Source organism: Phalaenopsis equestris, unplaced genomic scaffold (genome assembly GCF_001263595.1).
Source record: "Phalaenopsis equestris unplaced genomic scaffold, ASM126359v1 Scaffold000321, whole genome shotgun sequence".
Lineage (NCBI taxonomy): Eukaryota > Viridiplantae > Streptophyta > Magnoliopsida > Asparagales > Orchidaceae > Phalaenopsis > Phalaenopsis equestris.
This window is the reverse complement of record NW_018164763.1, coordinates 60230-77352: the sequence shown is the minus strand read 5'-3', so window position 1 is coordinate 77352 and position 17123 is coordinate 60230. Positions and strand designations below refer to the sequence as shown.

The following is a 17123-nucleotide window of genomic DNA, read 5'->3' as shown; positions in this document are numbered from 1 at the left end:
TTTCCCTACTAGTTTCGGTATCAGGGAGGTCCACTACCTATTCCTAAGCAAGCTACAAACACACCACTTGCAAAAAGAAGAGGCTACAACACTCCAAAGAGTAGAAATCAGAGGAAAAATGTCTCACAATTCATAAAGTCTAAAAAATTTGGAAACCAAACAATCTTGCTACAATATATACAGAAATCACCTAATAGAAAAAACTTTATTGAAAAATAGGAAAATAGGATGAACCAGAAAGGAAAGAAACAAAAGGAAAAAACTTGTTGAAAAATTGGAAATAAAAAATAAAAAAGAATTAACGGTGCCCATTAAGCTTGATCCACGGCTTGCGGACCCATGGAACTGCGGAATCGTGGTAATCTCGCATCCCACGTCACTCTAAGATAACTATAGCTGAACCTTTAAATCATGTGCCCTTCCGTCCTCTAGTTTGAAGCCCAGTTTGATTTTTAGTGCTTTGGTAAACACATGTTAAACAATAGTAAGCAAATAGCATTGGTCATGATATTGGAAGAAGCAAAAAAACAGTCATTTAAACAAGTTCTAAGATAGGCTTTCTAAAGATAAATCCCATGAGTTTGTTGGGACACCATAGAGGCCAGAGGGAAAATAAATAGCGATACCTTTTATTAAAACAAAATTATTCACTGTAAGAATAATTCACTGTAAGAGTATTCCAACATAAAGTATCATTAGCTAATTGAAGTAACACCTACCTTTTATTAAAACAAAATTATTCACTGTAAGAGTATTCCAACATAAGTATCATTAGCTAATTGAAGTAACAAAAACGCAACATAAGATTTACAAATAAATTCACCAAGCTAGCATAAAGATGTAGATGATAAAGGTAGCAGGAGTAACCAGAAATCATGGTTCTAGCATTTTGATGATTGCTCGACTCTATCATTGCTTCCAACACAATAGCGGCATCGAGACCAAACCTTGATCTTACATTAGCAACACAAGCCTATGAAAGAAAAAAAAAGAATAAATCAATTCTATGAGTCCAAGATATGCTTGCAGATAGAGCTGCTTTAGTTGCATGCCCAAATATTATAAACTCAAACATAGAAAAAGATAGGGGCATTTACATACATACCACTCAAATCCAATGTACTTACATATCGAACATCTAAACCTTGCTTTTACATTTGTATCACCCAAAAATTTTATAGCACGCCAAAAGTACCGACATTTTAACATTTTAAAAGTGAAATACATCTTTTCATGCATAGGTAAGGTAGTATGTGAACATAATTTGAAGTTTGGGTGTTAGATACGTACATACATGGGAATTGAGTGGTATGTATGTAAATCTTCAAAAAAGATAATGAAGCAAGATATGTTAGTGACTTGAGTGCAAATATTATCTAAAAGTTAAAGACATCAATCTGTGATAAAATTAACTTCTATGCTAGCTATTTTTTGTGAAACTGCACCTTCCTCTTAAGACACTGCAAAAATTTCTCATAATTTGCCCGCCATAGAACTTCATTCGTATTTATTATGTTTTGAATGTCTTCCTCTGCCTCTAGAACTTCATGCTTACGCTGTTGATAAAAGATAAAATAAACTAAGCTTAAAGAATATAGGAAGTTGATAATTAATACATAAACATTTCAAAGCAGCATCATAGTTTACTACCACAATAGAATACAAACAAAAAACAATGTTTTTTGCACACAATTTATCTGACCAAATTAATCGACCAATACGTCAGGCCTCTAACAAGCAAACAAGCACAAGTTCTCAAAATATATTGACCAAAAATGACTCTTGTCATAGATTAAATAAAAGAACATAATTATAAGCACATAAAGTTGTTAAAGATGTATAGACTAATGATTTTTAACTTTAAATCAAGAGAGAAAACAACAACTATATAAAGTATAAAATTTAAGAAATTACACGGTAAAATAAGTAGAAGAAGATTGATCAGAAGCAACCTTATTGCCAGCTGAAACTTCTAAAGAGGAGTCATTCTTAACATGTTTCAAATTTTCTTCAGTATTCATCATGATTCCAGAAAACCTGTCAGCATCTAAGGGAGCAGCCGCAATTATTGCTTCTTGTTCAACGTTCCTAGTTTCTTCAACCGACTGATCAAATAGATCAAACATATAAGGATCCACAAAACAATGCAGTTACAAAAAAATAAAAAAAATAAAAAAAAACAAAATAAGTCAGTTATAAGCTAAAGCTAAAAGTAATAGAATAGTTTAAAATATTTACTTCAAAGTGAAATACACAGTTTCACGTTTCTATCAAGGCGGAATAATTCTGTTTATTATATGCATAAAGCTCTTTTAAGGTCCCCTTTCATTGCTGGAAGTTAGAAAACATGTTATTAAAAACAATGAATTTACTAGATTCTGCCATTTGGTTGGATGTAATTTGAAATTAATTTTGATTTTAACTCCTCGAACTCTCAAAAATTAGAATTTCGTTTTGCACCCAAAATAAGTGAATAAAATATCACTTTCTAGAACATATTTTTTCATCAAAAAGCAACTAAATGGGGCATTAGTATGTCATTCCATTAACAAAACTGGCTCCATGGAAGTAAAGATTTATTAAGATAAAATTGCTCCACATAAATCATCACCATCATTTAAAGCTAAGTGCCTGTGCAAATTACATTGGAATAAGCACAACAGGAAAGCCTGCCCTTCATAAATGTGGTATATGAAAACAATAAAATTAAGGCATGTCCTAGTGCATGAAGTTCCAATTAATTTGGGGTTTGGATAGGGGTCAATATGTTATAAACTCAATAAAATGAACTCTAAACCAACCCGGCTCGAGCAAACTCGAGCACAAAATGCACAGTTCCCAAAAAGAGTTCAACTTCATTTTGTTCTCCCCTTCTTGATCTTTTGGTTACTGAATATGTTGTTTCTCCTCATTATATTCGATGAGCATGTTAAGAGATTCAACTCTTTTAGTGGTAGATTTAGTAATGTTAAAAAATATGTCTAAGGCAATAAATCTATTTTAATCATCATAATAATAAATTTAGGTTGACTCTGAGGTGATGAATTGGAATTATGCTGCACTACTCTTAGTAAGCAATCAATTTTCAATGTTTACATTTTTGTGTTATTTATTTAAGGTTCTTATTTATAAAACCATAGAATGAATTTCACTTAGTGAGAATTGGATGAGTCTCAATAAAACTTGCCATTTTGCTCCGCATGATTTGAAGTAACTTTTATTTATTGGAAGAAAAAGAGTCTTTTCCATTAAAGGATTAAACTTTGATACTTGTAATGGGCTGTCATCATCTTTGTATTCAGTGTTTATCATCACACCTTCATAGACCATTCGTAATATTATTATCGTAATGCTACATGATATAGAACACTTTATCCTTGCGTAAATTAATTAATGATCCATATGATAGCCGAATGTTCTTTCATGCACATTATCTCATTAAAATGCAATAAATTTTAGGGGCGTTTACATGCATACCACCCAATTCCTACATATTTAAATATCTAACACCTAAATTTTTCTTTTTACAATATACCGCCCAAATAGTTCATATCACTTAAAAAATATGAACATTTTAATTTTTAAAAAGTAAAATACACCTTTTCATGCATTAGGTAAGGTGGCATGGATGTAAATTTAAATTATAGGTGTAAAATATGCAAATACATAGGAATTGAGTGGAATGTATGTAAATCTTCCTAAATTTTATTCATACAAATTTTGTTTCTGACGCGGAGCTAGCCTGGGGCTGAACCAGTTGTTGAACCAAATCAGCAGAAGAGCCACAAGGGGTTGGCCTGCCTTTTGTTTTGGCTGGGGTTGTTGCCCAAGTGGAAGGGTCTTCCCTCTCATATTTATCTACTTATATATATATATATATATATGTATATGTATATGTATATATATATGTATATGTATATGTATATGTGTATATGTGTATGTATATGTGTATATGTGTATGTATGTATCTGTATATGTGTATGTATGTATTTGTATATGTCCACCTTCAAGATCCTCGTGGAAATATTCTGGAACATTGCAGGACTTACCGATAGCAAAACCAGACGCAGAACCTGGAGGAGGGGCACTAGCAGGAAAGGGCAAGTTGCCGGCTAGAGCATTTGCATAGGAACGAAGCATCGAGGCTATTTCCCTCACAAGATGGTCACGTCAGGAGAGAAATAGTTTGGCGGGCCGCAAAGAGGCAAACAGGATGCGAACCGTCTGCCGGGCATTACAGACGCGACCTTCTACAAGACGACGTGCGACAACATCTGTCGGGCAGGACAAGCAAGGTGTGTTGTCGTTTAGGAGACGACATGCGATTCGTCGTCTTCAGGCGCCTGCAAGACGAGGTGAATGTAAGCAGAAAATCACATCGTCGGTTAGGAGACGACGTGCGAAACGGAAGACTTCATCATCGTCTTCGGTAAGGTGAACAAAAAACGACGTCATCGGGTTGGAGAGACGACTTGCAAGCTTAGGCGGAGGAAATAAGTGAATATGATAGTTTCAGCGCTGAGAATCGCCATCGCGCGAAACCCTAGCAGAGCCCCCTGCCGACGCCATGCTATGAAACTATTTGGCAGTTGGAACATTAGCATACTTGACGGTAGACATGTACTTATTTAGCTATCTCATGATGTTGATTACACTCATTTTCTCTCGAAAAACTATCAAGATTGACAATCGTTTTATGAAAAATCTGAAGTGGAATGTCGGTTTTGATCCAAAAGCGGAGTCCCCTATCATTCCTGTTTGGATAAAGTTTCCGGGGTTAAAATTACATCTGTTCAATATTAAAATCTTCTACTCTTTAGCAACTGCTTACAGGAAGCCTCTCAAGATGGATAGTCCTACGCTTACTGTCACTAGACCCTTTGTGGCTTATGTGTTAGTTGAGAGAGATATGACTCAACCTGCTCCGGATGAGATGTGGATTGGCACTATTCATAATGGGTATTGGCAAAAGGTTGAAATGGAACCACATTCTCCTTATTGCTCTCATTGTAGTATGTTTGACCTTAGCTCTACTATTTGCTATCGTTTGCATCCTCATCTAAGGCCGAATATCAGTAAAGAACAGTCACCTATTATCCCTGTTGAGAAGATGCACCCGATCCTCTTCCCAACACCGCAGTTCCTGAGGAAGAACAATATAATACAACTACAGATCCAGTTGTGCTTATATCATCTACTGTTATTGAAGAAGACTCACTTACATGCCAAGACACACGAGAGTGCTCCTTTGATCCAATAACAGATCAGTCGATACAACATGTAGATGTGTCTAGTGTTCAACAATCTGCACCTCCAGCACACATTAGACCAAGATCAGGTGAGCCAATCTTCGGTAGCTGCCCCCTTTCCGAGAACCAGAGGTGGAGGCAAAATAAAATTGGGTTGCTCTCTAGCCACCTGATACTATGTATTTCAGCATTTTTATGATTTTTTTGTCTCTAATGTACTTTTCAGTATTTTCTAGTTTTGAAATGTTAAGGAAGGTGGAGACTCAATCCACTTCCTTGAATTGGCGACCTCGACACTTATGAAAATTATTTAAGTTTATTTCCTTATGTATTTTGTTCCCTGCTATAGCTTGATGCTTCCTTATTTTTATTCAAAGCAGTTGCTTTCTATTGACAAGAAGAATTAAGTAAAACTTAATTAATTAATTAAGCTTTACCAAATTAATCTCCCGCCCTTCCTGTTGCTATAGAGAAAAAAACAATGAATTTGATAACTTGTCTTAATGGGCTTTATATGGGTCATTAAAGCATGATTCCATGTTTTCTTTTATGGAATCACGAAATTAAGGGTTACTAAAATAAGCTGGATACTGGGAAGCTTTAAAAGGGGCTCGCGATTGCAGGGAAGTAGGTTATATGGGTCATTAAAGCATGATTCCATGTTTTCTTTTATGGAATCACGAAATTAAGGGTTACCAAAATAAGCTGGATACTGGGAAGCTTTAAAAGGGGCTCGCGATTGCACGGAAGTAGGATGACTCTCCAAACAACTTTCTCTCATTGGATTATACTTTGTCGTGAGACTGAAATAAATGAATCACAAGGAAACTCTTCTTTAAAGTTGTCTTTTTTCTTCTTGGTGTGTCTCTCGGTTTAGAGAGAGAGAAAGAATTCTTTCTTGTAAGTCGACGTGGTCGACGGTGTAATCCTCAAAGCTAATAAATCCTCTACAACTCCGTGGACGTAGACAATTTGCCGAACCACGTAAATCTTGTGTCGCCTTTTCTGGTGTAATTTTCTCGATTTATTTTCCATTTTATTAACGTCGTTTTTTCACAACATTGAAAACCCTTCTAATTTTGATGGTGGTTTTGATGTGGGTAGGGTGTCATGTTTGGGCCCTCCAACACATTATATCTGTATCTTTCTTTTTAGTTCATATATTAGCCTTTTTTGGGATTTCGAATATATATATATATAACGAGATGGTTTCGGCTCCGGCTCTGCTAGGGTTTGCGATTCGATGGCGTTGCGAGTAAGTCCTCCATGACTCGTTCTTATGTCGACGTGACCAAGTATCCCTAATTTCCATCCCGCATTTCACAACTCTCTCACGCTGGGTACCGAATCAAGTTTCATCCGACGTCCGGGGCGGAAAGGAGGTAAGTTCACTCTCTTCCTCTCTGACTCTGAGAATGTCGATCTTGCTTTTTTGTGTCGTCTCTATCTGGTGAGAAAATTTTTGTATGGTCATCTGAAGCTGGAGTTCCTTTGGAAACATTTTGAGCTTATGAAACTTGTTGGTGGCTGGAAGATCGGTTATTTGGATGGAAGGCATATTTTAATTCAGTTGTCAATTGAGGAGGATTATGCTCGTTTTTTGCCCGGTGTTTGGTGTGGTTTGAGGATTGTGTGATGAAAATCTTGAAGTGTTCTGTCAATTTTGACCCCAAAGCTGAAGCCCCGTTTATTCTTGTATTGCTTAGATCTCCAGGTTTGAAGGTTCATTTATTTAATCATCAGATTCTATTCTCTTTAGTTGTTATGTTTGGGAGACCTCTTAAGCTCGACGCTCCCACTTATAATTTAACGAGACTGTCTTTGGCTAGGGTTTTGATCGAACGGAATGGTACCTTACCTCCACCTGATCAGGTTTGGATCGGTTCAGCTCATAATAGCTACTGGCAGCAGGTAATCTTAGAGCAACACCATTTCTACTGTAATCAATGTCGCATGTTTGGCCATGGCCCAGATCAATGTTTTTGTTTACACCCTGAATTGCTAAAGGGGGGAGTTACGAAACAGCCTAATATTGAGCAGCCTTCTTTGATTACTGTGATAAATGTGGTGGAGGTCCCATCAGCTGTTCCTGTCGGGACTCTCCTCCCATGTGCATTCTCTTGATTTGGACCCTCATGTGGGTCGTCCTGTCTCGCCTCTTGAACAAATTATTCCTATGTTTTCTCCTGTTAGGAGAGCTATGAAGGATATTATTTTGCCTGAGATGGGTTTTCCTAGTGTCTCTAATATTGATGGGGTGCGGCTTTCTTTGACTTCTCTTTTTGATGCACTGAATCTTCCTGATAATACTCCATTACAATCACATCATGCTAATAACTTTATGATACTCCTCTGAACAAGGTTTCTAAAATTTTGCGGGATGAATGGCATGTTCAAAAATATCGCCGGAGAAAGTATCGAGCCCAAAAGGAGGTTCAAAATCATAACAGTGGAAACGATTTGATGGATGTGAATCACTATTACTCAGAAGGAGATAATGGATGGACCCGGACTAGATCTTCTAGGAAGGGTAAAATGTCTATGCATGTTTAATGTCTTAATTTGGAATATCAGGGGAGTTGCGGATCCTCACTCCCTTGGTAAACTTAAATTAAGCACAAGAATTCATAAGGTCGGTATTTTCTCTATTTTGGAACATTTGGTCTCCCCTTCGGATGGTCGGACTTTGGGTAAATTTAAACATTTTCTTTCTCTGCTAATTGCTCTAATAAGATTTAGTTGTTTTGGCGAAAGTATATCACCGTTGATGTCATCACTAACGATAGACAGTTTGTGCATCTCTCTTTCAATATGGAGGAATTTTCTGGTTGTCTCACTTTCGCTTATGCTGGGACTTCAAATGTTGCAAAATTTGAACTTTGGCACAAATTATCTAGTATGGGAGCTCTAATCCACCAAAATTGGATGGGGGAGGAGATTTTAATATGATTATGCATGACTCTGAAAAATTGGGAGGTAGGAGAGCTGACCCCAATTTATTGGATAAATTCACAGGGGCTATGGATTTGGCCGATATCTCTGATCTGGGTTTTGTTGGTTCCAAGTTTACTTGGAAAAGGGGCAAGCTTTTTTAACGCCTTGATAGGTTGTTTTGTAATCAATCGTGGATATCCTCTTATGGTTTCTCTCAAGTTCAACATCTATGTAGATTTGGATCCGATCATAATCCCCTCCTCTCCTTTGATTTTTCAAAAAGGTTTCCACTTATCATTTTCAGTATTTAAATGTTTGGGCCAGACATGATGATTTTCTGAGAGTTGTTGCTACTAATTGGAGATGTGATGAGGCGGGCAATGCTTGGTTTACTCTCTGGAAGCTTCATAAAAAGGTGGCTTCTGCTTTAAGATCTTGGAACTGGGATGTTTTCAGTGATATTCACGCTAGAGTCAAGAGGGTTTGGCAGAGGGTAAATATGTTATAGGCTCTTGATGAATCTTCTATTGATATGATTCCTGATCTACAGGATGCTCACAAAGAATTATTGGAGGTCCTTGGGAGGAGGAGCTTTTGCAACAAAAAGCAGGGGAGACTCATTTCTCTCAAGGTGATAGAATACCAAGTATTTTCATGTTTGTATTAAACAACGACGGGCTAATAATACCATTGTTAGAATTAAAAAAGCTGAGGGGATCTGGATCATTGGGGATGAGGAGCTTGGTGAGAGCGCAATCCTTTATTTCTCTAATCTCTTCGCTTCTCATGACACTTTGGGCTCTATTGTTGCTTCTTTATTTGATGATGTTCGTCATCACAGTAACATTTCCTTTTGGCATGATTGTTGGTCCCATATTATGCTTGACTTGAGGGATGCACGTTATGCAAGCCTTTTTATTTCTAACACATGGGTGGATGGTCATTGGAATTTCCCTCTTCTTCTTAGCCTTGTGGGGCTGGAGGGGGCTACTTTCATTGCATCAATTCCTATCGAGCCTCATATGCATGACACTTCAACTTTGAAATTGCCTACAGCACACTTGATTGCCAAGTCTTTATATTCTTCTTTACATATTTTTAATAAGCTCTCTTGGGGGGAGAGTGTTTGGAGTTGGGCTTTGACCACGTCCATGTCCTTCTTGGCTTGGAGTATCTTTCATTTCGTTATCCCTTACGATGATGTTTTTAAATTGAAGGGGTTGAGATAAAATGATTAGTAAACCGTTAGTTAGACGGATTCAACTTCACCTTCATACTTTAATCTCTTCGAATCAATTAACTTTTATTCAAGGTTGTGGGATTACAAACAATCTTATGCTTGCCCAGGAACTTATTCTAAATATTGATAAGAAATGTAAATGAGGCAACGTGATTACTAAATTGGATATTCGTAAAGCCTATGATTTTGTATATTGGGATTTTATCTTGCATGTTCTCAAGGCTCGGGGATTCTCTCAGGCATTTTGTAAACTTACACTTTCCTGACTTCAATGTAATAAATATAGTATTCTCATCAATGGTCAATCAGTGCTTTAGTGCGGGGCGTGGGATTAAGCAGGGCGACCCCTTATCCCCTACGATTTTCATTTTGATCTTTGATTACCTCTCTTCTCTCATCTTTTTAATGATCTTCTTAGGCAAAATTCTACCTTGCTTTATGCTCATAAATTCAATACATTGGTAACTCATTTGGCGTATGCAGATGATATTATTTTATTCTCTAATGCTAGCAAACACGGTAAGGAAAATACATCGTTTACACTGGAAGATTTCCAATCTGTTTCTGGGCTTCTCTTTCGTGCAAAAAAATGTTACTTATACATGGGGAATACCGTTAATCGGTCTAATGCAAGCTGGATTGCTAATTTCACTGGTTTCTCTCTCTCTCTACCCTTCCACTAAAATATCTGGGGGTTAAGTTACTTAAGGGTTTTGATGAGGCGGTGGAAAAGGTGCGGAAAAGAATTTTGGACTGGAAAAACAATTTCCTTTTGGAATTTGAATTTTGCAATTAAGGTGGCTGCCTAAAATGAAATAATTCAATTACCCGTCAATGCTTCCCAATGCTTCGAGTAACGGCTCTCGAGCCCGCTCCTTTCATTAATTCGACCCCGAGCACGCCTTCTTCCTCCCCCTCTCGGCACGATTTGAGAGCCTCTCCACCGAAAACTCCTCATTCGCTCATCCCCTCTGCATCGAGAACCTTCCTGACTCGAGGCAAGATTTGACTCGCCTTCTTCCTCCGCCATTAAGCTCTCACTGGACCGAAGAACTCTGTTCCCTCGTCTCCCTCGATCCCGCTCATCTTCCTCGCTTGACGGGATTCTCTCTTCGGGCGAACCGAAGCGCCCGGCTCCCGTCTCCCGATCGAAGCCATTGCCATTCCTCATTCGCTCGATCCCGTCTCCCGCACCGAAGCCGCACTCGCTGGCTCGCTTCCCCCTGCGACAGAGGGATGCACGTTATGCAAGCCTTTTTGTTTCTAACACGTGGGTGGATGGTCATTGGAATTTCCCTCTTCTTCTCAGCCTTGTGGGGCTGGAAGGGGCTACTTTCATTGCATCAATTCCTATCGAGCCTCATATGCATGACACTTCAACTTTGAAATTGCCTACAGCACACTCGATTACCAAGTCTTTATATTCTTCTTTACATATTTTTAATAAGCTCCCTTGGGGGGAGAGTGTTTGGAGTTGGGCTTTGACCACGTCCATGTCCTTCTTGGCTTGGAGTATCTTTCATTTCGTTATCCCTTGCGATGATGTTTTTAAATTGAAGGGGCTGAGACTTGCTTCATGTTGTCTATTGTGTAACGCGACAGAGGAGTCTATTGAGCACCTTTTTTTGTTATGAAGCTACTCACAGTTTATTTGGCGGAAGGCTGGTCTTTGGTTTGGTATTAATGTCTCCTGCTCGGAATCTACTTGGTACCATTCTGGCTTGTAACCCAGATCGAAAACAAAAATATTTTTTGCAAATTTATCCTTACATTATTTGTTGGTTTATATAGATGGCTCGTAATGATATCAAACATGAGGGCAAAGTCATTCGGTAAAGTCATTCATAATACGACGGTCTTTGCAAATATCATTGCATATATTAATAAACTTTGTAAGGTGGGAGCTGCTAAAAACAGCTTTTTTTCGGGCATAAACTATTTCCAATCAATGGGGCCGACGGTTTTGGTTGGGGGAAGGATACCAAGACTCCCGATTTTGGTAAGCTGGCGGCCTCCTCCCACGGGGCGGGTAAAGTTTAACACTGATGAGAACTGGAAATCTTGCAATGCTGGTTGTGGGGGTATTGTTAGGAATAATGTCGGGGACTGTATTCTTTTCTTCTCTTCTCCCTGTTTTTCTAATACTCCTATTGAAGCGGAGGCTAGGGCCATGTTGATGGTTGTTATGATAGCTGCTTCTCTCAGTTGGCAGTTTATTATCATTGAAAGTAATACCCACATTTACATCCTCGTCTACCCATTTACATCCATCCCCGCCCTTCCTCTTCGTTGTCGTCCAAACCACATTCTTGCAGTTGTCGTCCTTTTCTTCCCACACAAATTTGTTGTACTGTAACCCCCTACAACTTCACCTATCATTCCCATAACCCCCACTATTACTGATGCTCTCCCTGCACCCATTCCAGTGCCTGCTCTTCGATACTCTGCAAAAACCCTTACTTTTCCCCCACTACACCCACAACAGGCTTCTAAATTTTCCACCCCGTTGCTCTCCCTGCACCCATTCCAGTGCCTGCTCTTCGCTACTCTGCAAAAACCCTTACCTTTTCCCCCACTACACCCACAACAGACTTCTAAATTTTCTACCCCGCTGTCGCCAGCCTCCTACCAGCCCTTCCGGCTGCCGCCCCAACCCTCCAATTCCCTAGCTAGTTGTTGTCAGCCTTCCTTCTGTCTGCATGTTGCTGTTGTCAAACCAGGATAGCCAACAAGCTACTGTCAGATCTACTTCCAACCATCATGCCCTAACAGCAGCCTCCAAAACTACCCCTTACATATTGTCCAGCTTCATACACCACTCTCGTCATTGTCGTAGGGTGTCTTCTATGTTTTGTGTTGTTATTTTCCCATTGTCAAGAGTCTTTATTTGTAACCCTATCGAATTTCAGCAATAATATTGGCATTCCTAATGTGGTTTGGGTTAATTCCGATATCAGCTTGTATCAAAGCTAACCATAGTATAACCTAGGGTTTCCTAGCATCCACCTTACACCTCTAAAAATTTTATTTCCTATTTCCAAACCATAGCCAGAACTTTAAACTAATCCTAATTTCCCATTGTTGATTTTCAAAATCAGCAACCCTAAATCATTTTGTAAGTCCTCCTTCACTCGTCACTCCAAACCCTAGCCATGCCACCAAAAAGATGCATGCCCAAGCCTACCAGGGAAAAGAAATGACAAGACATTTGCTGACTTCAGCAGAGGCTTGAAGAAATTGTGGATGAAACCCAGAGGGAACCCTTAATTGTGATCTGGAGAGTCAAAGGGAACGAGAGAATTTGAAGATGAAACTGGAGATACAACGTCAGTTCTTACTAACCTAATATAGACAAGGAATTCAAACCCTAGCTTCAAAAGTGGAGAGACCACATCACCGAACGATTACAACATCTTCTAGGCAAAGTTCAATTTTGAGATCTTACAGCTAGAGTAAACTCAAAAGAACACCCAAAATAACCCCGTCAGAGGAAAAACTAGTTCAGAGTAGAAAACAGGTGGAACTAATTCGCATTCTTAAATCTATCACAATAAGAAAGCGTTGTAAGTGCCATGGATTTGGGCATAGCGAATTGGATTACACAATCAGAAGAGTAATCACTTTCACTGATCAGGAAGCGGTTGAAAAAATAAACGATAATCCTGAAAAAGATAAAGACTTCAGAGGGGGTTCTCAATTTTCAGCCAACGATGAAGAGACGTCATCGATGCCAGTTGACTACAAGATAGAGATTTCAGTTGAGGTAACAGAAGTTGTTTTAAAAGATAGTGACTCTGTAATGTGTGTTTCAACAGAGTATGGAATTGTGGTACCTCGAACTAACCTTTGCAGGCACTGAGAGGAGCAACAGCAGGACGGAGCTTTGATGTCCAAAAGTGCCAGAAGTTTGAGGAATCAAATATCAGACACATGACAATCCTATATAAGAGAAATACGAACCATTCAGATCTATAGATTCATCCCTAAGTTGCCCCTACTGAGGGAGGTCCTGCATGTAGAAATGAGGCTCTGTGATGCCACGTCAAGAAGATTTCGGAGAGTTATTCAGATTTTAGATTCAATTCAGAATGGTACCCATCATCAGATATCCAGACATAAGAGATGAATCCCAACTTTGAAATTTGTCTCAGGAGCTTCATGGGAAAGAAAATTCTTCAATGGGATCTGGGTCTTATGAGTGAGGAAGTCTCTCATGAGTGGTTGCCAGTGAGATGGTGCAACCTGACACTGATTCCAGCCAGAGTTGATCTCTCCTCACATATTGGGTTCTCAAGAACATTCTGTTGAGTACGAGAAATGGAAGAAGGTTCCAGACTTAAAGGCTCAAGAGTTACATTGAGGGAACCTGCATCTATATACAACTCCAGCTCATAATGTGCTTAAAGATGATGCATAATTATCTATCAAAACGTGATATGGATGACAACACCTACAATATCAAACTATCAAGGGATTATCATATATCTGCTATATTCAACGTGATAGACTTGACTCCGGGCTACGAGGAACCAAAAGCTTCGACGAATAATTCGAAGCACCCCCAAACCTAGGAGACTAATGCGGGGCTCATCTGGGACTGAACCGGATGTTGAATCGATTCAGCAGGGGAGCCACAAGGGGTCAGCCAGCCCTTTGTTCTGGCTAGGGTTGCCGCCCAAGTCGAGGAGTCTTCCCCCTCCTATTTACCTACTAATATATAACATTAGGGTTAAGCTTTATTGTGATTTTTGTTTGAACAGCCTCTGGAGCACCCCTTTTTCTCTTCTAGGGTTGTATCCGAGAACAAGTAGTGCTCTCGCTATATCTTGCTCCGAGATGGTGATTATCCTCAACTTTCCCCTCCTACCCTTCCATGTCGTCGTTACCGTACTCGACTGCGGACCACCGAAAACTGCAGCCAAACAGTTTTCGTGCAACCCCATCTACTCATCTCCACTTTAATCCTGCTCTTCCTCCTTGTTGTTGTCGTCCAAACCACCTTCCTGCAATTGCCGCCCTTTTCTTCCCACACCCATTTGTTGTACCGTAACCCCCTACGGCTTCACCTATCACTCATGTAACCCCTCCCCACTATGATACTCTCCCTGCACCCATTCTAGTTCTTCCAGTTAGCACCCTCATCTTTATTGCTCTGCAAAATCCCTTACCTTTTCCCCCGCCACACCCACAACAGACCTCCCAATCCTCCACCCCACTATCTCTAGCCTCCTCCCAACCCTTCCAGCTATCGTCCCAACCCTCTAAGTCCCCCCGTCAGTTGTTTCTAGCCTTAATTATGTTCGCCTGTTGCTGCTGCCAGGCCAGGACAGTCAGCAGGCTGCTGTCAAATCTACTTCCAGCCAACCTACCCTAACAAACGTCTCCAAAACAATCCCCCACCTGTTTTCCAGCCGCCATACAACACCCTCGTCCTTGCCCTAAGGTGCATTTTATGTTTTGTATTGTTATTTTCCAATTTTCAAGTGTCTTTATTTGTAACCCTATTGAATTTCAGCAATAATATTGGCATTCCTATTGTTGTTTGAGTTAACTCCAATAACAGTCATTATAAAGCTAACATCAATCATATTGATTATAAAACACCAACTAAAAACTTGCTTATATAGATAAATTATGTATGTTTGTTTGCGCTGAATGTATGGGTCGGTAGATTCCTTCTAAATATAAGCTAATCAATCGAATGATTCCAAAAAGTGACGACTCTTTTAGAAATAGTTAAATTTCAATCGGTTGTTACTTAATATATATAGACACACACATGTATTTGGAAATGTACTACTTACAGTTTTCACACAAACGATCATGGGAATTACCAATGTAAGTGACCTTAAAACAAGTGGCATCCCTTTATTTATGTTATCAAATATTTTTATAACAAGATGATTTGAATCATTTGAAGACACTTATCATACTAATATTATATTATAATCATACATATTTTATTATTTATATTGCATGCCACAATATCTAACCATTTAAACTTTAATGAATATGAGTTATTTATTAAGTTTGAAATGTCAAACTCATTTATTATAAAAAATTTTTATAATAAGTTCTACTAAGTTGCTTGTTGGACCATCAGGCTAAGAGTAGACATTTAAGTTGTTATTTATTTGGTACTTGAGAGTATTGTAGTTTTCATTAGGATTTTTTTGTAGTTTTTGTTTATGTACATTAGCATTAAGGTCATTCAAGTAAGGATTTAAGTACCCAACATCGTTTATTAGTTATAGATTTTAAGATAAAGAGATGATTAGTTATAGATTTTAAGATGAAGAGTTCTAAAATAAAGAATACTGAGACTCATCATCGTCGAATTAGAAAGGGAAACTTAAAAAACACAAATAAAATTATTTTTATGAGTAAAATTCAAGATTTCAAAATTTGGGATGTTCATGATGAAACAAATGCTATGTGGGATAAAGTAACACTATTAAATCTATTAAACAAGTAGCAAAGGATGTGCTTGGAGAATCAAAAAAATAAATTTTTATAAATAAAAATAATTGGTGATGGAATAATAATGTGCAAGAAAAGATAAAATATAAGAAGTTATGTTATAAAAATTGGTTTGAATGTAAAAACTTAGAAAACTGAAAAAAAAATATCAAATGGTCAACAGAGAGTCTAAAAGAACAATCTATGACGCTAAAAATTATGCTTTTAATGATCTTTATAATAGATTAAATACTAAGGAGGGTGAAAGTATATGTATAAACTAGCCAAACAAAGAGCAAAGAAAAGTAAAGATTTAACTCAAATAAGGTATATTAAAACTGAAAATCAAAAAGTACTTTTCTTATAAAATAGAAAAAGATATTCAACATAGGTGGGTGAGTTATTTTGATAAAATTTTTAATGAAGTTTATGAAAATACGATCGAGCTTAAGACCCTAAGATGTTCAATAATCACTCTACAATGATTAATATTCCGGCACACAACAAAAATAAAAGAAAAATAAAAAAAAAAGTGATGACAAATGAGGCTTAAGATTCATAATGTGATTTTCATTGCCCATAACTTCTCAATTTTTTAATTCTCTCTCGGACTCAACTCAGTTTTTTTCACTAAAATTCTACGAGCATTTTTTCCCATTTAAATTGGCTTTGTCGTTATAACATTTGGGAAATTTACATATCTAACACCTACAACTTGATATTTACACTTACAATATTTTGGTGTCATAAACTTAAACATGAAAATATGTATAATTATTGTAACATTTTTATGTGATGTTATTTTGAAAGTTCTAAATGTATATATGAAATTATAAGGGTAATATTTGTAAATCATAAGAATTGTGGAATATGTTTGTAAATGCCCCTATTACTCAATATAAAATATAGATTTCGATCTGAAGGAGGATTGACCAAATATTTTCCTTTTTTCTGTTGAATTACATCAGGGATCGGCTTTAAGCCCATATCTTTTCGCTTTAGTTATGGATGGTCTTATTGGAAATTTACAGGATGATGTACCTTGGTCATGCTTTTTGCTGATGATGTCATTCTCGTGGATAAGACGAGACAAAAAGCCCAAGAACAACTTGAATTATGGAGTTCTACATTGGAGTCTAAAGGCCTTTATTTGAGTAGAACTAAAACTGAATACATAGAATGTAATTTTAGTAGTAGTAGCTCTAATGACAGAAGTGTAACTTTGGGTGATCAAATTATTA

The 17123-nt window shown here is 37.8% G+C and overlaps 1 protein-coding gene across 1 annotated transcript in view; it reads right to left on the bottom strand.

Moving 5' to 3' along the window:
• LOC110025667 (DNA-directed RNA polymerase III subunit RPC3) overlaps positions 1-17123 on the bottom strand; it is a 53446-nt gene that overhangs the window by 25773 nt on the left and 10550 nt on the right. The window contains exons 6-8 of the mRNA XM_020726273.1: positions 1953-2105; positions 1446-1556; positions 868-973 (exon numbers count right to left, since the gene is read on the bottom strand). Coding sequence (XP_020581932.1) covers positions 868-973; positions 1446-1556; positions 1953-2105 — 370 coding nt within the window. The remainder of the gene's footprint in view (positions 1-867; positions 974-1445; positions 1557-1952; positions 2106-17123) is intronic.